This window comes from Ochlerotatus camptorhynchus, unplaced genomic scaffold (assembly GCF_037179485.1).
Source record: "Ochlerotatus camptorhynchus isolate MF236.1 unplaced genomic scaffold, CSIRO-AGI_Acam_v1.1 ptg000334l, whole genome shotgun sequence".
Classification (NCBI taxonomy): Eukaryota; Metazoa; Arthropoda; class Insecta; order Diptera; family Culicidae; genus Ochlerotatus; species Ochlerotatus camptorhynchus.
In genome coordinates this window covers 890,801-915,656 of record NW_027040822.1, presented here as the reverse complement: position 1 = coordinate 915,656, position 24,856 = coordinate 890,801, and the positions used below count along the sequence as shown (strand labels likewise).

At 37.6% G+C, this 24,856-nt stretch overlaps 1 protein-coding gene across 7 annotated transcripts in view; it reads left to right on the top strand.

Annotated features, from left to right (window-relative positions):
• The window catches only part of nrm (neuromusculin), a 214,271-nt gene that overhangs the window by 159,336 nt on the left and 30,079 nt on the right, over positions 1-24,856 (top strand). For 6 of the 7 annotated variants that reach the window (XM_065230855.1, XM_065230853.1, XM_065230851.1 and 3 more), the window contains exons 7-15: positions 87-185; positions 7,999-8,158; positions 8,602-8,892; positions 16,237-17,063; positions 17,141-17,270; positions 17,352-17,606; positions 20,600-20,860; positions 20,931-21,071; positions 22,124-22,181. In XM_065230855.1, coding sequence (XP_065086927.1) covers positions 87-185; positions 7,999-8,158; positions 8,602-8,892; positions 16,237-17,063; positions 17,141-17,270; positions 17,352-17,606; positions 20,600-20,860; positions 20,931-21,071; positions 22,124-22,181 — 2,222 coding nt within the window. The remainder of the gene's footprint in view (positions 1-86; positions 186-7,998; positions 8,159-8,601; positions 8,893-16,236; positions 17,064-17,140; positions 17,271-17,351; positions 17,607-20,599; positions 20,861-20,930; positions 21,072-22,123; positions 22,182-24,856) is intronic. The other variant, XM_065230854.1, reaches the window with a different exon arrangement.

The following is a 24,856-nucleotide window of genomic DNA, read 5'->3' as shown; positions in this document are numbered from 1 at the left end:
CTGCGTGTGTTTGTATGTACTCAACATCATCAACTTGACGCTTCCTGTTTCCGCCGCTGTCGTCTTCATGGTCGCTCGTACGGTAGGTGAGCGGCGCTAGGCCGGCGGCCAACATGACGTGGTACAACTCGACCAAGCTGATACCGGCCGAAACGAACGAAATCACCTCCGTCACCACACAAACGGTAAGTGAACGAAAATAATATGCAAGCAAAGAAAGGGAACTCCCAAAAATGGTAGTGATAATGACAGACGAACGTAACCTCTTTTTCACACTTTTCGGCACGAGGGTATTATCGCAATAAATGACTTTAACAGGTACTTAAAGTTGGGCTTTTATTGTTGCGTTGTGGTGAGGTTGTACATTCGATGGGATTTTATTGCCCTCCGGGTTGGATTGGGAGAGAATATTATCCTTTATTAGGATTCGCGTTATTGTTATAACTCCCGGTTTATGGTTGTGATAGTGATTCACTTTTAGAGACGTTACAAAGCAACCACCAGACTGGTGGAATGAGGAACATGTTTTGAATTTTCGACATTCGTAACGGTTTGTTGCTTATCTGGTTTGCATCATCCATTGATGTTGGAGTATAATGTGGTAGGATTGTTAAAAAAATTCCAACCTGTCCATGTTTTGCATGAATAGCTAGAGCTTATTGAAAAAACAAAAGATAATGAGGTTCGAAATACAAGACTAGACATCGAATTGTTCCATTGTTGGGTGGAGGGTGTTTATTAGTGATCGATCAGTAGGCCGTATTTCATTAACAATAAAATAATTAACAACAATTTAAAAAAAAAAAAACTTAACAATGTTTGGAAAGAATTTCAAAACATTATTTGCTTGCCAATACTCGAATGAATCGATCATATACCAACCCTCTACTGCCCAAATTATGGTTTTGGTTCTTGCGGTAGTTACACATACTGTCATTCGAAAGGCATTAAAATAAATATTAAAAATTATACAGATTATTTTGAGCTGGATCAAGTTAGCATATCTAGAAGAAATTTTAAATTAAACAATTTTTTTCAATATACTTACGACAAATTGCATTTTTTTTTCTACAATCAACCTTCGCTAACTTAAACAAGAATTCAAAAGCAAATTAAAGCCAAATCCGCTTAATTTAAACAAGATTACGATGGATTTTTTTTAAAATGATTAGCATTTTTCCAACATTGCAGAATGTCACAAAACACATTTTTTAACATAACATTTTAGTATGATGTAGTAGCCAAATGCATCCCAATGAATGCAAATAATAAATAATTAGTACCGTGTGGGACCGACCTCCGTACACCTAAGCACGAGAGAATCATAAACGGTCAATACTAAATAATACTATCACATTATGCTCTGTATCATATCTTTTTCCTATACATTTATCTTTATTTTCCCATTATTTGCAAATACCAGGTCTTAAAGTTACCTTTAATTATTAGAAAAAAAAAAGTATTTAAATTCCACATATCTTGAATCAAAATCCATACAGCGTTCTGCGATTGAATCAAAATCCGTAAAATTTTGAATCGAAATCCGTACACTGTGTTGAAGATGAATCAAAATCCGTACATGAATGTGAATCGATCCAAATCAATGAAAAAAAGAACATGTTGCTATCTTTAATAAATTATTTTTTTTAGAAGTTGCTTGGCTAGGAGTCCAAAACAGCTATACTCGTTTAAATACACTATTTACAGCATATTTGAACTTTGTACGCTGATGGTCATTTCCAATGTAAAATCGTGCGCTGATTCCAAAAATGTAGTCCAAAAAAAACTCAGAAGGATAGTTTTGGAGATAAAGCTAAAAAATGAAATCTCACTTTACAAAAAAAAAAACGTGTTTACTAAAACACAATTTCGATCGTTACAACACTATTTTTCCGAGAGAGTAATGGTAGAACCACTATAAACATTTTTATTTCCATTGCTTTAAAACTTAGCAGAAACTCAATTTTTCTTAGGAAAACTTAAAAAACAAACTATTGACTAACAACAATACCACTAATCTTACTGACAATTGATGTTCAATTGATAGAACGAAAAATTTCTTACCTCTAATTTAGCGTTAAAATAATTGATATAATCTCATTACAACCGGAGGTATTTGTATATGTAAACAAATTTTTTTAAAGTGAATTTAATTTTTTTTAGCTGTATCTTGAAAACTATCGTACTGAGATTTTTGTTTGACTACATTGCTGGATTCAGCGCACGATTTTACATAAGAACCATTCGTCAAAGGTTCAAGTTCATTGTTTTACTTTTATTTTTTTAACTAGTGATATCAGCGTTAGAGTAATTGATGCTCCAATCGATTCAAAGGAAAAGTAACTGATTTCTTTTTATTTAAGAAGGTGACTGTTCTGGATTTTTATGCTAACTGATATCATGTTTAAGGATTAATTTCTTCCTTATTTTATTCTATATCAGTGCTTTGGGTTAAATATTCTTACTGGAGTTAACCTCCGATCACAACTTTGAGGTCTTTGAAATTTGACATGTGATAACGTGCAAGATGTGCCATACTTTGGAACTCGGGTGCACAGCAAAAAAATAATTTTAATATTACATCCAAGAGGATGCACTTCGATCATGTCGAAAATCTCATGTAATTTTTATGGATAAGTGAAAAAAAAAATACAACCATCTTAGAAACCAACAAAAAAGACAATGAACTGACAACAAGGATTATTTATTTTTTAAATAAAATTGGTAAGTTTACGACTATAACTTAATTTAATTTCAAACGTCAAGAGCAGAGGTGGCAACAGTACATTTTTTGCAAAACCATCCTCCAGAGCAAAACAAAACAGCCTGCATACGGGCGGTCGTATATTTCTACATTACAAACAAACGACGGAGATAGAGAATAGGAAAAATGTCGTAGCCCATTATTTTCCAAACAGTTTATTGAAATTACATTATAGCTGCAAGCTTGCGTGTGACAGTAATTTATGAACTCCCTTATTTACGCATAATTGTAACATCTAAGCTTATGAGTGGTTTGTATTCGTTCTTATTTTATAATTCCATGCAATAAACATCAAATAAATGCTATAATTAGCCAGAAATCAGCAAAATTCTACATGACATAAATTTAAGTCTCACGCGCCGCGTTCGATGTTCTATCGCCTGCAGAAAACAGTTTAGAAATGTCATGACATTTTTTCCGCTTGCCAGTTTGTGTTTGTGCGTCTCCTCTATGGTCATCGCGCAAAGTATCAAATGTGAAGGAAAAAACGTTAAACTCCAGTACTCGTGCCACCACTGGTCAAGAGAGTAATAATCATAAAAATGCAGATCTTTCGTTGCTTCTTTTCCGTAGCTTTCTTCTGGTTCTTCTCCATTGTTGCCATTGCTTTTTCAAGTTATAATGCTTTCTTGCTTCCAAATATCTCTCTCGCTCAACCTTTTTCTTTTATCGTTCTTCAATCCTTTGTTTATTTGCGTTCTCTTAATCAATTTTCTCCCGCTGGTTTCATGTACATTTCCGGCCATTCATCACTGGTGGCTACTGCTGGGAATGCTCTCTTGCCCATTTCTGTCTGCTCTCTCCAATTTATATATGCGTGTTGGTGATATCCTGTAGAGGAGCTGCGTTGTTTTCCTTTTCGGCTGGTTCTTGACGCTCTTCATTAAAAGATATTAATAATATAACATTTTCAATACGAATAAAATAAGAGAGTAGCGATTCAATGCGGCATCTCTTATGGTGGTAAATGGAACGGCAAAAGATTTCCCCACACGCATCATTGCCACAGTCTTCTCCAAATCCCCTGGCGTGTATTTAGCTTCCATGATCTGCTGAAAAATATTGGATAAAGTAAAATCGTCATTGTTAATGCACAAGTGTACGGATTTAGAATCAGCTGTTATATATGGATCGAAATCCGTACAGTGCTAATTTTGATAAATAAATACCATATGAATGATCCTACAGTTTTAAGATGTAATGTATAGGGGCTTCCCTTAGCTCAGTCGGTAAAGGCGCAGCTACAAAGCAAGACCATGATGGAGGTGGCTGGGTTCGATTCCCGGTCCGGTCTAGGAATTTTTCGGGTTGGAAAATTTCTCGACTTCCCTGGGCATAGAAGTATGATTGGACTTGCCACACAATTATACCAATGCAAAAATGGTACAGGCATCGAAAGCTCTCAATTAATAACTGTGGAAGTGCATCTAGAACACTAAGTTGAGAGCACGCAATAAGCTAATATGCGATATGCAATAAGCTTGAAATGCGAAGAAGAAGAAGAAGAAGATATGAATGATCCATTGCTAAGAATTGAGATATAAAACAATAAACACTTACTACTTGCAAAAATCACTTAAATACGCTTAACAACTGGAAGTAAATTTTTCTTAGAAAATCGTTGAGAACGCAACCGATTGACAGAAATGACCGACCCGTGACAAGGTTTTTATTTTTCTTATTTTAATTGCATGACATACTGCCTAATTGTTGATATAAACATCAAACTAATGCATGAATGAACAGGAATATGCATTCATGTGTAATATTTACATTGTTATGATGCATATAAATAAACAAATTCAACAGGGTGTACGGATTTCGGTCCCGCACGGTATATCTTTTCGACCATTATTACAAAATTTGTTTTTTTTTATTATTATTAATTTATTTGATAAGGCTCAACCGAATTAACTTTACAGAGCCGAGGATTCTGGTTCACTATACTTCTTCTTCTTCTTCTTCTTCTTCTTCTTTGCATTTCAAGCTTATTGCATATCGCATATTAGCTTATTGCGTGCTCTCAACTTAGTGTTCTAGATGCACTTCCACAGTTATTAATTGAGAGCTTTCGTTGCCTGTATCATTTTTGCATTGATATGATTGTGTGGCAAGTCCAATCATAATTCTATGCCCAGGGAAGTCGAGAAATTTTCCAACCCGAAAAATTCCTAGACCGGACCGGGAATCGAACCCAGCCGCCTCCATCATGGTCTTGCTTTGTAGCTGCGCCTTTACCGACTGAGCTAAGGGAAGCCCCTATACATTACATCTTAAAACTGTAGTCAAAAGGTACACCACAATAAACATTTTATCTTTCGCTATCCAATAAGCCTCCTCTACTAGAACGGGAGCCGCTTCCAGTGGTATGGCAGATTCGCCAACAAGGGTCATAGTGCTTCCATTGTAGTAATGGACGCAAAACATGGTCATCACTCATAACCTCATCACGAAACGGTTGCTTTCCAAAGTCGACGACGCATCGACTGAAAGAACTACTAGAGTAAACAGACGATCGCGTGACACACATTGAGAGTGGTCTGCTTCTGTCGACAGCCGAGTGAACACTGATACAACATTTGTTGAAAAATTTGATTATTTTTGCTGCAGCTCTTAACCCCGCAAAAAGACGATCAAAGGCGGTTAAGGGTTAAATCTTCAAGATTCATTTGATATCAATTCAAAGGATCTTGATGTATTGTGATGAATATTTAGATCTTTTCAATTTCCATTCTATTTAGATCAACATTTTCTTTGTAATTTATTTATAAACATTCCAGGAGTTCCTAAAACTTTTATTTTTTTTATTTAAGAGGTTTTCAGCCTAAAAGCTGGTTTGCCTCTGAAGCATCAGAATTCATATAGTCTTTGGATCATATATAGCATTCACTTCATATTTTCCCCGTAATGCTCTAGGAATTCTCTGCAGACCATTCTAACATTCTCTCTGAAAAACCTTTGCAATTCACATATCACTTGGAATATTCCTTTGATTGTTGATGGTCCTTGGGATTTGTTTTCAAAATTATCTTCGTGTATCTTAATTTAATAAATCTTAAAAATCCTAAAAACTTCCTTAATATTTGAAAACACTTAGTGAGTTAAACCTTGATTCTGGTTTATTTCTCGAACTTTTTAGATATAGTAGAGAAGAGGTGGGCTATTGTTTAAAGCTATATAATCGGTAGTATCTTTTAAGAAGCTTTTCAAAGAAATTTTCCTTAGAAACTTCTAAGAAGAAGCTAGCGAGCATTACATTTTTATTGATATTGCCCGTCGCCCTCAATCTTTAAAACAAGTACAGAGAAGTAAACCTGTTAAGCAATTCACCCGGAAGCAGGGTTCGATTAATTTAGCCTTTTTAAAAGCATTAAGGTTCATTTGAAAATTTCCCAAAACATGGCTGCCCATCGAGTATAGAATTAGCAAAATATCGAGATATGGTAGATTAAGAAGCCTATTAGGTGTCAGTGTATGATGTATATAGATAAATAGGATGTTGGCTTAGTGAAGGAAAACAAAATTCCAGATTTTCCAGTTATTTTCCCGAAAAAAAACCCCTGATATAGAAAACCATCCACATAATGTTTAAATACGCATGCCAATTAGCGATTTTTGGATTTTTCTTCCTGGATTTTTGTTGGTATTCCCGGTCTAGCGATTTACATTTGAATTAAGTATTAAGCCAAATACGTTTGAGCCATTTATTTACTTGATAGAGACAAAGCAAGTGCTCTGTGGCATAATTTTTTTCAGCGATCAAAGTCTTCAAAAGTTGTCTTTGTTTTAGACACCTGAATTTCTAAATAACCATTTGGGCTTTATCATACAGGGTGGAACGGTCAAAAATCGGTCAATCATGATAAAGTGCACACTTATTATGTTATTATAGAAATGATCAAATTTTATTTCTTTTTGAAGTTCAATGATTACAAAATACAGCAAATTTTTTTGATTATGCTTTCGATTTTCTAAATACGAACTGTCGGACTTTACGTTTCACACCTTACATCAGATTTTCTACCGCTGTTGTATCAACCTTATCGGATGATGAACGTCAATTTGCTTTGAACTGAACGTCCATAATCTTTAAATTTATCTGAGTAGCCGAATTTAGAAAAATATCCAATTTTGTGATCTTAAAATCAGGATTAAGATTGAAATCCTAATTTACATTTCTAAGAGTTTAGAGAATTTTGATATTTTTTAAACTGCATAATCATCCTTTTAATTTGTCGAACCTCTTAACGGAATCCCTTTATGAAGAGCTTTGAGTGGGTTGGTTACCGTGTTGAGTACTTGGCACTGATGAAGTCTGCAAGTAGTAGACGAAATACGCGTATCTGTCAAAAGATAAGCAATTATAACGGAATTTAAGGGAAATAAACCAACCCACTCAAAGCTCTTCATGATCATCATAAAAATAATTATATTTTTAAAAATCTCAACGTTACATGTTCCAACAGATACTAAGTTCAATCTTTTACGTCTATAAATTCGGCCTGATGACCCAAACGGCCAATGACCTACACCTTGAATATCATGCGCCTGGTTTCCAGTGTGCAGCATATGACAAAACAAATCATTGCGATGATGGTGACCATTGCATGAACCGTGGTCTTTTCAATAACAAGTTTATTAGCTAAGCTAATAGCTAACAAGCTAAGTAAATTTGAATAAAATGAATTTGAATACCAACTTTTAGCGTTATGCTAGTCATGTGTATTAATGCTTATGAAAGATGATTGAAATTCTGAAACAGAGCACAGTTCTTACCTTCATTTACCACCTCATGGTTCCGGATGCCATGCGCCAACTAGCAACATTGCAATCCACCACGGACCAAATGTATCGATGGGAAATGAAAGTATGATCCAATGTCAATTAATCATCGCTGATGGCTCTAACGAACTAGGTTCCAACATGCACAGACATTTTTCACAAACGACAGGACTTTTTCGTCAATATTCTCGACATTGATCTTGTTTGGTTGGCGAATCCATTCGGTGAGCGGAATTCCACACCACGACTTCCCCTAAATTTAGAATTGATTTGACTTTGATTGATACCAAGCCGTCGCTCTATTCCCAAGCATCGTTCGTCGGTTGAAGATGAGAGGAATGGTTTGTCCGTTTTTGGGACGATCCCAAACCTGCCAAACGATGTGTGATTTTGCCCTAGAAATAAGCTAACCGCAATTCTTCTTCCTTTCTATTTCTCGGTATTCCCGGCAGAACTTACAAAACGACGGCACATTCGAGACCATCAGTAAGTTGATTTTCACTGCAACCCGTTTCGAAAACGGTGCATCGGTGCGCTGCGAGGCGGACAACATTGTGATGCGTGACGACGGCGATCGGCCACTGCATGACACCCTCCCGCTCGAGGTCATGTGTGAGTATCCAGTTCCAATATAGTGACACTTCTCACTGACTCTTGAATCATTAGACTGGTTCTTCTCGATCTTGTCTGTCACTGCTAATAATACGTTTTGAACCAGTCTACTGAGCACACATCCTATCTCATATAGTCCCATCATTCACTCTCACCGCATAAAACCCACCCTACGGTGCCAGCCAATAGCCAGGCGGTAGGTATTAAATCGCCCCACGCGATGACATGATTTATACCCGCGGTGGATTATGTCCTTCCCTTCCATGTCCCGATACTACTAACCCAAATACTGCGTGTGCATTTGTTTTACTCATCCTTTCTCACATAAACACACTGTATCCGTATCTGTCTCATTTGTCTTTCGCGCTAAACTGGGCATTAAACCTCGATACATTCGTTGTGTTCGGTTGCCATTTGCTGGTTGTTTATTGGCCCGGGAGCAGATCCGCCAGTGGTTCGAGTGGGTGCAGAAAATATCACAGTCAACGAAACGCGGGATTTCCTTCTCAAGTGCGACTATGAGGCAAATCCGGCCTCGCTTGAAAGTGTCAAGTGGTTCCGAAATGATCAGGAGATCAAACTCGACAGCACCCGGCACGACGGGGGCAACCCGGAGAATATTGGCCTCATCATCAAGCATGCGACCCGGCACGACATCGGAGCCTACAAGTGCGAGCTGGCCAACTCCATCGGGAAGGATCTGTCCGACAACGAAATCAATGTTGATGTTTTGTGTATGTATAACTTCTTTGTTTCAGTTTCATATTAGGGGCAAATTATGGTGTGTGTTCATAATATGGTGTCAAATTGTTTCAGCGAAAAGTAGCCGGAATTCGTACAAACTGTCATTTGGTTGAATATTGCGTATCTTACTCCATTGATGTGCCATATGAGACATATTTTCATTATGACACCACGATAGATTATAGAAAAATGACCATGTCGTTTTCTGGACGCAATGCTGTGGTATAAAATTGACCCCTTTAACGGGGTCGAAACAGTATCCAACAGCTGAATTGGCTTTTAGTATGCGGCGTAACGAACAGCAAAGCTGTTAAAATGTAGCATTTTATTTTCGTGGAAGCCTTTGGCTTCTTTCACTGCTTTCCATCTTCGATTAGGGAATTGGAATCACAGAAAGCTTTAAATTCACTTCAATGTTCATTAGAAAAAATCAAAAAAAAAAAAAACAGTTCGAAGTGAAAAGTCGTATCAAGCGTCAACATTGTTCAGTGTTGCCAGTACGTATACAGCCATTCCATAGCAAAACGATATAATGGTTCTCAGAATTTCGTAACAATTGGCAGTTTTGTTCCTTATCGAAAAATATTAGTCCCTTATTTTTTTATTTTCTCATTAGGGTGACCATTTTCCTGTTAGGGTGGTCCAAAAAATCGATTTTTTTTCTTTTTAACGTTTGAACCATTGAACCGATTTGAATGATCAAAATATCAAATGAAAGGTTATTAAAAATACTTTTCAGAAAAAATATTTTTTTTTGAAAATTGGTGTTGTGTATAGAAGAGCTTTGATTGTATTTGTTTTTTATGGTTTTCATGGTTTGTAGACAATGGGCGTAACACGTTTTTATATATATATTTTTTTTATTTAGGCTTTTCTACACAACATATAAAAAATCAGCGATGTATTTGTCTTCGTTTTTGAGCTACGATTTTTTGAAATTATCATGTTTAGAAATTTCGCTAATTACTCCAATACGACTAGATTACCCTGCGTCTCCATTGATATATATCGTATGTAACATGGTTACATTACTTACTTATTTCAATTTCTGATCCTAGACTACCATGACATTCATAGAAACTTGAATCAAATTTATTGATTGCTTTTGCGTTATGTGTAAATAATAATTACTACAGTGATTCATAGCAAAGGAATTCAAAAAGAATATATTTATATTAAATTTGGGTAGTACATCTTTCACGGACTGTTTGGAACTCCATATCTAGTCCATATTTGGACTAGAATCAATGCTTTGATAAGACAATCTTATGGTTTCCAACTATGCACATGGCTGGTTTAGTGGAGGTGAACCAGCCCAAGGCTGAAAGCCTCCCTATTAGTCCCTAATAAAGATAAATAATAATAATACATGGCTGGTTTGAAATAAAATTCATTAATTTTTTTTTTTTTTTTTGTAGACATAAAACATGCTTAAAGATACTTTCAAAGTGTCACAGAATGTTTTTCTTCTGAGAACGAGAATCGTTTCACAATAATATAATTTTCATTTTCTGGCCTAAAACTATAATATGACTGTGTTCCGGAAATTTGTTTGACACGATTATAACGAGTTTTAAGTTTGCTTTCCATCGCTTTATGATCTGCGTCTGAAAAAAAGCCATAGTGCATTTTTGAATCGATTTTAGAAATTGCCCATGTATAAAGCTCTTTAGCAGTTGTAATGAAATGCCCCTGCAAACTTGCTTTAGCAGCATTTCGTTTCAAAAACTCCTACCAAAGCATCACATGGACCTTTACCGTGGCTTGTGGCGAAAAAGTTCCACTCCGTATCTTTACCAAAATTCTTTTTCAAATGGCACAAATTAAAAACTGTCATCTTATTTTTGTACTGACTGCCTGACCCATCTGAGAAAAAGTGAATTTCTTAAGGCTGGGTATCTTACTCTTGATGAAATTTATACATTTAACTACGAATAATCGAACTGAAACATGGTTGTGCTTGGTAAACTCCGCGATTGCATTGAAACTAGTAAACATTAAATCTTTGGTGGATGGATGTATAGTGCACTGTGCGTTTCCCCAATGAAATCCTTGTACAGCGTCTTGTACAACAAATGAAAAGTTTTCAGAAAAATCACATTTCAAATGTGATGATCACAAATCACAATCACATTATTATACATTCCGTTACTTTCAAGTTACTTTTGACATATTTCAAGTATTTACCTTCTTGTTCAGCTATGAAATTATGTGGGGATAAATCGGATAACTTTTCCAAAAACATGTCACATGAAACTCTTGAGTTTCCAACTCCACTAAAACCATGATACAACGGTCAGCTTGAAGCCATTGTTTAAATTTTAAGGATTCCACATTTTCATCGGTCAGGATAGTAACCATTTATGAAGTCAAATTTTGTATACCTGGGCAATGTTCACATATTTTTAACCAACACTGTTCTGTGGGGTTGGTGCAAAGAATTAAAAAAAAAAAAGAGTCATGGTATGATTTCACATCAGTTGGAAGTGACTTTCTATCTTGAAGAGTTTTAAAAAATAATTTAACATTTTGGTGGTAAACACACCCACACACAAACAGTATGTGTGCCACTCGTTCTTGCCAGAATACAATGCTTAGGGCAGTTACTTGCAAACATTGAAAACCCTATTTTAGTTGCGGGATATTGATCCTTGAAAATGGCATAAACTTCTTGCAATTTACACAATACTAATCTTCGTTGTATATAAACCTTACCATCAACATTTTATGGTATAGAAATCACGCACGAGTGATAAAGTTTCTTCTGCTAATGACGACCTGCTCAGATTTCTTCCTGGTGTCGTCATTATCCCCTTGTCCTCCCGTAGTGTTTTGGTCCGATCCGCCATATATTGAGAAACACCGAATTCCTTCGTTATTTTATATGCTGACCAGCTTCTAGGTAAAGTCGTGAGAATGCGATACTTCTCATTATTATCATGAGTTTCTAGAAACTTTTCCTTGAGTTGCTGAATGATTTCATCTTCGTTTGTAGTAGGCACACTATCAGTACTTCTGATCGATTGTAAACTGGGTGCTTCTAGTGACTGAAAGTGAAGTTAAAAAAACATATTTGACATTACTGTAAACACTACACTACATTCGAACCTGACGTTACAAAGTTTTCAGAATGCTATAATGTGACGTCATGCTCGTTTGACTCATGGCTACCAATATAAATACATTTTTAAAAACAATATTCACCTTGGCTGTTGACAGCAGGAGCTCCGGATGGTTCAGCGATGGGCTCTTCGGGTGCGGGTTTATACAGTTTGTGTACAATTTCTGCATATGAAGGAACTGCTATCTAATTTCAGTTTTTTCTTCACCGCATGAACTTGAATAGCTTGGGTAAGATTCCTCTTTATAGCATTTGAAACCCACAAACAACAACAAGAGCACTTAAAATTCATCGTTTATAAAACACTGGCTGCACAGAATATATTTTGATTAACAGAGCTTTTGTTTCCCTACTGATTATTTCACTTCTAAGTTCATCCTTAACCCTCCATTACTCGCGCCAACTTTTGTAACACGAGTACTCGCGCGTTGTACTTTGTACAACAGTGTGAGTTTTTCATTGCCATTTTGCAGCCGAGCTACCAATCGATATGAAACCAACGGGTATTCCTTAAAAAACTTGTTTTTAACTAAACAAGTTAAACTTTTATGACAGTTAACCCCCAAAAAATGGGGAGAATAGAGAAAATGTGAATGGAAACCGCGTAAACGATGTACGTTCTATGTGGGATTTGACTTAATTGGTTACAACATGGAAAATCTCGAGATCCTGACCAGCTAGAATGTTACTGTCTTGGGTAAAGCTGTTCTAGAGATCATAACCTTTTTGCTGGTGAAGAGTAGTCCATAATTTTCTCACTACGCAGCGCTAGAATACATGTGAAATTATCGCATGTGATATATCTCGAGATCATGACCAGATAGAAAGTTACTGTCGTCGACAAAGTTTTCGATTAGATCAAAGCCTATTTCTTGGTGCATAATAGTTCAAAATTTTCTCAATACGCGGCGTTAGTATGCACGTGAAATTCTCATATTAAATATCTCGAGATCCTTACCAGATAGCAAGTTACTGGCTTGGGCAAAATTGTTCAGAAGGTCAAGGCCTTTTCGTTGGTGGAGTAGTTCAGAAAATTATTACTACGTGGCGCTAGTATATACGTGCAATTTTCGCATATACAATAGCTCAAAATCCTGAGCAGATAGAAAGTTACTGTTGTCGACAAAGTTTTTGGTGAGATCAAAGCCTATTTCTTGGTGCATAATAGTTCAAAATTTAGTAGTTCTAGTATACACATGAATTTCTCATACAAAATATCTCGAAATCCTGACCAGATAGAAAGTTACTGTCTTAGACAAAGCTGTTCAGGAGATCATAGCCTTTTTGCTGAATACTTGGTGCTAGTATATACACATACAATTCTCGCATATACAATAGCTCGAGATCCTGAGCAGATAAATAGTTACTGTTTTCGGCAAACTTGTTCAAGGGGTCAAGACTTTTTGGCTGGTGGACAGTAGCCCAGAATTTTCTCACCACGTGGCGCTAGTAAACATGTACAATTCTCCTATATGCTAAGGTCGAGATTCTGAACAGGTCGAAAATTACTGTCTTAGAAAAAAGTTGTTCATGAGGTCATTGCCCATTGCTTGGTGTACAATAGTTCAGAATTTTCACACTGCCTGGCGTTTGTGTACACGCGAAATTCTCACATGTAAAATATCTCGAGATTCTGATCAGATAGATTTCGCTAGTGGACACTAGTTCAAAATTTTCTCACTACGTAGCGCTAGAATACACGTGAAATTCTTGCATGTGACTTGTTTCGAGATCCTGACCAGATAGAAAGTTACTGTCTTGGACAAATTTGTTCAGGAGGTCAAAGCCTTTTTGGCTGGTAACCAGTAGTGAAGAATTTTCTCACCACGTGGCGTTAGTATACATGTACACTGCTCGCATTTAATATATCTCGAGATCCTGATCAGATATAAAGTTACTGTCTACGACAATGTTGTTCAGGAGGTCAAGGTATTTTGGCTGGTGAACAGTTATTCAGAATTTTCTCACTTCAGGGTGCTAGTATACATGTGAAATTCTCGCATATAAAATAGCATATGCGAGAAGTGTACATTTATACTAACGCCACGTGGTGATAAAATTCTTAACTACTGTTTACCATCCAAAAAGTCTTGACCCCCTAAACAACTTTGCCGAAGACAGTAACTTTCTAGCTGATCAAGATCTCGAACTATTGAATATGCGAGAAAGGCACGTGTATACTAGCACCGCATAGTGAGAAAATTATGAACTATTGTCACCCAACAAAAAGATCTTAACTTCCTGAAAAACTTTGCCGAATACATTTACTTTCTATCTGGTCATGATCTAGAGATATTTTATATGCAAGAGTTTCACATGCATAGTAGCGCCGCAAATTGAGAAAACTTTGAGCTACTGTCCATCTGCGAAAAAGCCTTGACCTCCTGAACAACTATGCCCAAGACAGTACATTTCTATCTGGTTGGGAACTCGAGATATTTTATATGATAATTTCACGTGTATACTAACGTCGCGTAGTGAGAAAACTCTGAACTATTGAGCACCAAGCAATAGGCTTTGACCTCCTGAAAAACTTTGTTAAAGACAGTACCTTTCTATCTGGTCAGGATCTCGAAACAAGCCACATGCGAGAATTTCACGTGTATACTAACGCTACGTAGTGAGAAAATTCTGAACTACTGTCCGCCAGCGACAAGGCTATGATCTCCTGAACATTTTTTTTAGAGACAGTCACTTTCTATCTGGTCAGGATCTCGATATATTCCATGTTGTAATTAATTAAGTCAAATCCCACGTAGAATGGATACAGTATACGCGGTTTCCATTTACATTTTCCCTACTATCCGCATTTTTAGGTGTTTACTGTAATCAAAGGTTAGCTTGTTTAGATCAAAACAAGTTTTTTGAGAAATACTCGTTGGTTTCAGATCGATTGGTAACTCAGCAACAAAATGGCAATTGAAAACTCATGTGTGTTGTACAAAGTACAACAGCGCGAGTAACGGAGGGTAAAATATACCACCATGCATTGTACCTACGAACGAACACCTTACCTACCAAGTTTTCCGTATGATTTTAGCATGTGCTCTGTCTAGGTAGCTATTTACTTGGTGAAGTATTCACTTTGAATAAACAAGACTATAAAAGCAGAAGCAGAAAATTGATTTGGATTATGTGACTATGTCAGCTATGTACCAATGGACACTCAGGGTAATCTAGTCGTATTGGAGTAATTAGCGAAATTTCTAAACATGATAATTTCAAAAAATCGTGTAACTCAAAAACGAAGACAAATACATCGCTGATTTTTTGATATGTTGTGTATAAAAGCCTAAATTAAAAAAAAATAACGTGTTACGCCCATTGTCTACAAACCATGAAAACCATAAAAAACAAATACAATCAAAGTTCTTCTATACAAAACTCCAATTTTTAAATATTTATATATATATTTTTTACGTTTCATTTGATATTTTGATCATTCAAATCGGTTCAATAGTTCAAAAGTTATGATTTTTTTTAAATGCCATTTTTGGAAAAAATAGAAAAAATCGATTTTTTTGACCACCCTAACAGGAAAATGGTCACCCGAATGAGAAAATAATAAAAATACGGGTCTAATATTTTTCGATAAGAAACAAAATTGCCAATTGATACGGAATTCTGAGAACCATTATATCGTTTTGCTATGGAATGGCTATATAAGAATATGTATTGGAGGTCAAGCAAAGATATGACTGATATGCTATTATGAACAGTATAGGAACCGAAAACTTTTTTCTATCAGTAGCTTTCACAATTGCATATCCTGCAAACGACAATTTCTACATACCTGCACAAATGGCACCAATTTTTAGAACCTAAAGCCATTAGAAATCCACAGCAGAACATTTGAAGAAATTGGCTTCGATTTGAATTGAACAACTAAGCGGCGCCGGTGGTGTAGCGGTAAGCGTGACAACCTATCACCCCAGCAGGCCTGGGTTCAATCCCAATCGGCGCCGCCGGGATGTTCTGAGGCATAGCATCTCTGGTCACGCCTTCCTTCGGAAGGGAAGTAAAGCCGTTGGTCCCCGGTTCATGAGTTGGCGTGGGAACTGTGCCTCCCTTGCGTCGGTAGCATTGGTGTTCAGCACGAAAAACTAGATCGACGGAAAACAAATCAAGGAAAAAAACAATTAATCAATTACCTACCATATCAAATTCAAAACACACACAAACAACAAACAATAACAAACCAATCCCTTCGCAGATAAACCAACGGTGGTGCTGAACATGGACCCGGAAACACCGGTGATCGAAAACGACCAAGCCAACATCACACTGCTGTGCAACATAATGGACGGCAATCCGCTGCTGCTGACCAGGGTGCGTTGGTTTTTGGACGGTGAGTTCCTGAAAGAGCTGCCCGAGTGCAACAATGACGAAGATGGGAGCAGTTTGGGTGACGAGAATCTGTGCGAGGTGGACCCGACCAAGATGTTGCTGCAGAATGTGGGTCGGGAATTCATTGGAAACTATTCCTGCCAAGGTTTCAATGATGGTGGATGGGGCGACATCAGTGAAGAGAATTCGCTGGATATCTACTACGAGCCGGGAAATGCAACAATAACACATTTCCCGTATATTGGCATCAAGAGGAGAAGCGTCACTTTCAACTGCTCGGTGGAAGACCGTGGAAACCCGGTAGCCACCAGATTTCGATGGCTGAGAGGTGACAAACCAGCCAAGGACGTGGTAACTCCTTCGTGGACAGTGGATCCGGTGGGGTTGGATTCGAGAACGACGTTTACGTGTTTTGCTTACAATGAAGGCGGCGAAGGAAACGCCGCAGTGGTGCATTTAGAAGTGCATGCTCCACCGGCGTTTGTGCAAAAGCTGCATCCATACACCGGAGCATTGTATTCGACCTCGAACATTTCTCTGGCCTGCCGGGTGGAATGTGTCCCGTCGTGTACGATTTCCTGGTTCAAGGATGGAGTAGGAATTGAGGATTCGGATGAGAGGTACTACATTACTAGCAGCTATCTACCTGCGGAGCCGGCTACGGGAGATTTCGAGAGTGCTTACTCGGTGCTGGTGAGGATGAGATTGCTTTCTTTCTTTCTATTTCGGTTGTTGATTGTTCTTGTAAATCATTGGTTGTCTAATTTTAGCATTTCAACATGTCTACCTGGCCGGACGGCATACTAGATCGCATTCGTGATAGCTCAAACTATTCGTGCGTCTCATCTAATAACACAGCAGGCCCTGGAGTTCGCAGCACGACGTATTTCGGCGTAGAATGTAATTAATCACCACTTGCTTTGATGAATGGTCTAGCGAAGGAAGAGGGGAGTTCTGTTTTCACATCTACTCTCATTGCAGATCCTCCGGAGAACACATCGCTATCGAGTCCGGTCATCTCGGTGGAGGAGGGCAAAATTCCCCCGCGGATTGTGTGCTCTTCCCGAGCCTATCCGGAACCGGAATTCAGCTGGTGGCGCAACGCGGCCAATATTGTGAATGGGAGCTCGCTGATCGTAAACACCGTGATGGAGAGGAACGACGCTGGCGTTTACACGTGTGTTGCATCCAACAAGCATGGCAACCACTCGACCGATGCCGTCATCGATATACACTGTACGTAGTTTTTGTGAGTGTGTGCTTTTGTGTGGTGTAGGGGGGGTTATGGAAGAGCAGAGGTACATATTCTGACTTTGGTTGGTTGCTGCGGGATGGCGTCGGTGGTTTTCGGGATAGTTGATTAGTTTGCTTTGAGGTTGGCAAATTTGTGCACCACTGTGAGGTAATCCTCCAGTTGGGTGGGATTTATATTTTATCTGCTTCGGTAACATTTGTGGCAGTAACGATTTTTCCATCACACTATTCGGTCAAGTTAATCTTTCAATTTGTTACAAACAAATCCCGAAATCACATATTGATATTACCTGTCGAAGCGATATCCATTTCAAATTGAATTAAAAAAACATATGAGAGCAACGGAAGGAAACAATAAATAATAATAATAATAACATTTTATGTACACCGAACTAATGTACCATTACCAAGAACACGCGTAATAAAAATAATACAACAGCAGCCTGCGCTTTTCTCAGTGGAGATATAATAAAGCCATGAGTTGCCAAGCACCTGATCCATCGCAACAAGTCACGCACTGCATTTCACCCCCGGAGCCTACTGGGGTGAGAGGCTAGACCGGTTCACCGATACTTTTGGGTAATTTCAAGCAAATTTCATCCGGTATTTTCAGTGTTACAGTCTTAAAATCAAAATGTGATAGCCTTAAACAACATAATCACAACAAACTGTGTGGGAGTGATTAAAGAAGCTGAATAGTGTCCAAAGGCGATTCGAATACTGCACATACCGGATCTAGTTTTAGATACTATTGAGTTCCCAAATCGAGTAAAAACCGACAATGTGGATGATGGTGTTTTGATTTACCGTGATTTGATGATTTTATATTCTTGATGAATGGAATTAGTGTTTTAATAATGTCTAGTGATCTTACTATTAACTAGTCTAGTCTAGTCTAGTCTACACATACACAGCCAGTACTTGAAAGAATCCTGGAAAATGATACATCTATCATTTTTCTTGTCATTATTAATGCCTGCTGCACATCAAGGATGTGAAACAAACAATAAAGCGGCCAGGCCTACTGTGTAGCGTTAAGTTAATTTTTGTGGAAGTGAATGTTTACCATGTCTACTTAATAAGTATAGACAGTGGTTAACATTTAATCCACAGGTAATCAAAGAGCGGGGACATACCGTACCAACCGCTCCGTATGCAGGATTTGAAAATAGGCTATATAAATCGTTGGGAGTGACAGAGCTAAGAAAGTTAATGTACACTCCTTGATTGTCCGATATCCTGGGATGGAACACAGGTATTTACCCCTTGTGTTCGAGCGTACAGTCCTCCCTCCGTACAAGCGTGGACGGCACCGCCAACCCACTGCCATCCCTCAATCGATCCAGCCGACCTCAGTCGAAGGACAACAGAGAGCGGTGTGCGGACGTAACCTATACGGAGGGAATGCTGTATTCGCCTAGGTTATAGCGCCCTTGCTCGCTACCATTTTCTTCTAGCGGTTGGGACCTGAGCACTAACTCTTGTCCTAGCCCTATATGGCATATGGTTATAGCGCCATTACTCGCTTTCTGAAAAGAGAAGAAGGGAAGGGAAGGAGAGGAAAAGGACTTGGGAAAAGGAAATGCGGAATTCCTTTCCTCATTAGTATTTGTATCGTCAACTTTTATGAAAACTATATAAATCATTCTTCCTTGGTCAGAGGTATTATTACGACATTTGAATAAGATTGTCTTATCATTTCCCTAATAAAAATAACCATAAAAGAGAGCTTAACGACGTGTTCGGGGTATCATCCAAACCCTATGTGGGATGGTTTATCTATCCGAGATACAGTTCGTTTATGGTATTTGTTTATTAGGGTTGTTATTCAAAATTTAATGTTATAATGATCAACATAGCTTTGGATTATCCAATATAAATCGGTAACACTGTCCTGCAACCGATGTAGGAAGCACCAAAGAATATATATAGACAAATCTCAAAAACACAGTTTTAACTGATAGTACTTTATAAACATCAAACTGTCCAATATTGGATCCTGCCAATTATAAGCACCAGAATAAATTGCAACGGACTCACCAAATTGATCCATGAACGATGTCCTGTTACAGTGATCTCCATACTCAAGGGTTGGTTGACTGGGCTCGAAAATAGGTTTTCCTATTCTTAGTATCGGACAAGCGAACCAAAAATCCTGTATGGCCAATCAGTTGATTAGTCAGATGATGAAAGCACAATTGTGGCTGAATGGATTCAGGCTGCTAATCGGAGAATCTGACCCACTTGTAAGGAACACAAAGAGCCACAAAGAACAACCAATGGTACTAGGTTCCGAGATGATCAGTGGTTTAAGAACTCTGGGGTGGCAAATAGTTGAAGGAACACTCCTAGTGATCTTACTATTAACTTCACCAAAACAATAAATGATTTTTTTGTGTTTTGCCATCAAGTGTTATGGTAGGACATACACTTTGCTATGGTGACTAAGCAATTTGCAACGCCAGATTCGTTAGTAGATTGTTTATTGAAACGCTTTGGACGTCCCTGTAATAAGATTTGTAATTTGTTTGGAAATCTTTCAAATGGCTCCTATCGCCATGTGCCACTCTAGCTTGTGCACCCATAGCTGTTACTTTCTTGGTATTAATAAATTTAGTGGACTGGAACTTTACTGGTTATATGAGAAACTTGTGCAAATATTTCAATGTAAACTTCACTGCCTAAAAGTAGTTCCTTTTTTTTGGCAATTATAAATGTTCCGTTCTCCGTTTTACTATTAGAATCAATGTTGGTGACATTACCATACATTTCCACAGTATGACAACTACTACGAAATCCATCATGCTCAACCAACCCAATTCGATCGGCTCACAAGTCTAACCCTGAGTAATTTTCCGTTTGCTCTTTCGAATGCGCTGGCAAACGAAGCAAACGAAGGCAATGCATAATTCACAAAAGATCCACTTCTGCCGCCTTCCTTAGCCACTACAGCTATTGTTGATTGTTGCTTCCAGATAAGCCCACGTGCACCATAGCCCGCAAGGAGGTCAACGACGAGGACATTCTCATTTGCACCGCGATCGGAAGCCCCAAGGAATCGGAATTCGAGTGGAGTCTCAAGTACGAGAACGATACGCTACAGAACCATAAGACGCGCGGCGATGCCTACGAGAGCGTTCTGGTGCTGGACAACGACGTCTCGGCGATGCGAACGTACGTCTGCGTGGCCACCAACAGCGTCGGAATGGGGAAGCCGTGTGAAATTGAGGTGGCAGGTGAGTACGAGGAGTTTGATTAATTTCCTTTTGATTGTTTTGAACCTAACACTCGTTCCGATTCCCGTAGGATACGTGGCCTGGTGGCTTAAAGGAGACATCCTGACGCCGTACATACTGATTGCAGCCGTCGCTGCGTTGCTGCTCGCCGTGATACTGATTTGTGTTATCATTATCTGCATTTGCCGTCGCAAGAGAAGGCAGGACAAATGTAAGTAGACACGGCTTTAACAATACCTACACCAGCAGCACACTCTTTCGCCAGACACAGACACACACACACACTGTCTCTCTCTCTCCGTCTCTTTAGTCTATAGAATCATCACTCCTCCGATCTATAAGAGATTGTTGTAGAATCAAGCGACAGGTAGTATAATTAGAGAGTTGATTATTTACATCGTTTTCTCTAGTTGTTATCTCTAGACGTGTAACACTAATACAGTTGCGTTTAAACGCTGAAAGCTTTAACTATTAACTGCTAGCTTTCATTGATTTATTTTTTATTGAGTTCATAGTCAGTAGTTGTAATAACAACCCGTTGATAACATTTAATATTCTATTGTGATCGTCTTTTCACTGAGCTTATCAGCTATGTTCACTAATCTTGCCATCGTATCTTCAACTTCAACACTTGCTTCTAATATTATCAACCACTAGCTAAATCACTTTGAATGATAGCGAAATTTTTTGAATTCCTAATATGACAGCATTTGTACCAATCAAGGTATGCTAAGTGCTTTACTATTGAAAAAAGCACCTCTTTTAGCTCCTCCACGTAAAAAAAGGAAATCCCTTCGTAGGTACGTTTCTCGAGAAATTCGTTATCAAAAGTACTAATTGTAGGATACATTCGACTGCACGCTTAACTTCCATTGACCATTCATCACTAGCAGTAGTCCCCCACCACCATAACAAACAAGTACCCATTTTACCGCACTTCTCTCAAACCATTCTCCATTCTCAAAACATCACTCGAATTTTGAACTCATTTTGCTTCTTTTCTCGTTTTTTTTCTTTCCCACTTCCATCCGTTCCAAATCAAATCTATTAAAAACAATGTGTTTTGTGATTGTCCGTTTCGTTTCTGCAACATTTAACCATACGTAAAACTTGAAAATCAAAACTTTTCGATCGATGTTTTCCGTGCGCGTGTGTTCCTGTTCCTGTTTACATAAATTTAAAATAACAAAACGCCATGTAACACAATCAATCACATTGCAATCTACAACCATGCAACAAACAATAACAAACCCGATACCACAGCGTCGATCCAAATTGAGGAGATCGAAGATGCGGAGTTTTCCTTCATGAAGAATCAAAGGTAAGCCGGAGGCTGGTTGTTTTTCGATATAAGGGTGGTAGCTTTTCTACTTGGTTTGATTATTGGATTAACACTAGACTAAGCTAGAATATGTACTAAATTTTATACTCATGATGCATGTAACTTTACAACTTTGGCACAACTTTACCTATGATTTGGTTTGTTTGATTATGTTGCATTTATGTTCATTTACGCAAAATTATTATCAACTGCATCGTTGAAGAACAGCTCGCTGAATGTTGGTCATCGACAGTTTTCTGGATAACGTGGTCCTGAAAATGTTCGCGCTCCTGTAAAGAAACTAAGGGTAGAAAATTGTTCAATCAATTTTTGGAAAAACTTTTACCGTGGATCTTTGCCAATCTGAATGACACTTCATTCATATTAACGGGGTATATTTTTAATTTGAACTTCTTATAACCCAATGAGCACTTAACATATGTAGAACTTCAAACTTCATGGTCTTCAAAAAGTGAAGTCATTTCCTATTCATTCCTGTTATAACTTGTATAATTGCACATCGAAATGTCAAATTAATCAGCTGAAGTAATATTAAATTTATTTACTCGTCAATCAATCAAATTGTAGACTACATATTAACATTAGGACTTATGTTCTATGACTTCGCAGGGTTCTGAAATATATTTTTAATTCTGTTGAGGGCACATTTAGGTCAATCATTTCTCAATGATGATTATAAACAGTCATTATCTGATTTAGCTTAATTGGTCCGATGGCGATCTACTGCGAACAACTGTCGATTGCGTAATTGTCGGGAAGGTGCATACAAATTTAACCTTGACAATAGATCAGCTGAGTCAACGCGTTGCGAAATGATATTGTTTAATAAAGAAATCTTTGCGTAATCCCGACGTTCTTTCAATGTTTGAATGCTGATCAGCAAGCAACGTGCTTCATATGACGGGAGAGGAAAAGCCGTTCAACCTAACTTACGTAGTGCATATAATAAAAATTGCTTTTGGATTGACTCTATTCGTTCTTCATGCTTTTTCATATAGGGTGACCAAACAACGCTACAATATTCTAAAATTGACCTCACATAAGCAACGTAAAGTGATTTTTTGTCTAAGGATCTTTAAAGTGGATACCGAAACGTTTTATAAAATTAAGCATATTGCCTGCTCTATGTATCATTGTGTTATAATGGTCCACAAATGTCAATTTAGAATCTAGAATAACACCTAAATCTCTTACATTTTCACATTTTTGAAGATTTTCATTACCTAATGTAATACAAAGATTTTGTTTGTTTAGTTTTCTACTGTACGTTATAAGATTACATTTTTTGATATTTAGTTTCAATACACCATCTGTAAAAAACATGAAACACATTCATATCGTTATCGCTGCCTATTTCTAAAAATAGCTTCATGTCATCAGCGTATGCAAGTACCCTGATATTTTTTTTTAAATAAGAGAGACGTCATTAATGTACAAAATAAAAAGAAGGGGACCCAGGTGCGAGCCCTGGGGAACCCCTGACGTGACATGAATTGGCTTAGATGTTTTCTCGTTGAATCTTACAATTTGCTGGCGATCAACTAAATACGATTTAATCCAGGTGAGGAGCTTCCTCTCAATTCCCATTTTTTTTCTAATTTAAAAATCAGCATTGGGATATCAATTCTGTCAAACGCTTTGCTGAAGTCTGTATATAGAGCTTCTACTTGGTTACCTCTGTCTATTGTATTTAATACGAAGTCCACAAATTCCAAAAGGTTTGTGGTGGTTGAACGGCCTTTAAAAAAGCCGTGTTGTGCACTAGTTATTCTTTGTTTTATTTGGTCAAAAATGTTTTTATTTATAATTGATTCGAAGAGTTTTGGAATGCACGACATGATAGCAATCCCACGATAATTTCGAATATCGGATTTTTACCTGGTTTATATATGGGTATTAAGTAAGATTTTTTCCATTCCTTCGGGAATATACCGGATTCAAGCGACGTATTAAACAGCCAGAATAAAGGGGTTGTGAGTTCAGTTGCTAAATTTTTCATAAAAATATGTGGGATTCCATCTGGTCCTGAACCTTTAGTGGCGTCCAAATCTCGTAGGCCATTCCAAATATCATGAACCGAAATGTTATTAACGCCAACAGTAGTTAAAAAGTCAGGAAAATAAGAAAAATATTCATAATCACGATCATTATCTGAAAATTTCGTGTATGTTTCTTGAAAAAAAGTGGCGAAAAGATTACATATATCATCAGAATTATTACCTTCCGTTTCATCAAATGTCATTTTTGATGGAAAGCTACACGATTTCATTTTAGTTTTGATGTAATTGAAGAAGTTTCTTGGACATGATTTAATTTCATTCTCTGTTTTTATGTTATACTCAGACAGTGCCAAAGAAATTGCATTATTAAGTTGATTTGGAGGAATAATTGCGTTCCTCGTGAATTACGTCAAACAAAATTTTATAAAAAACCTCCACTGCACACTCAACATTTACCTGATCCTTCAAAATGGTTTTCCAATTTAGTCCATTGAATTTATTTTTAATATTATCGTAATTAGCATTTTTGTAGTCGAACACATTTTCATACTCACAGTCGTTGGGTTGTCGACTGTCATGAACAAATATGGAATACTCGATTGCTGTGTGAAATGTTTCATTCTTCCATAAAGGAGAAAAAGATTCACTTACACA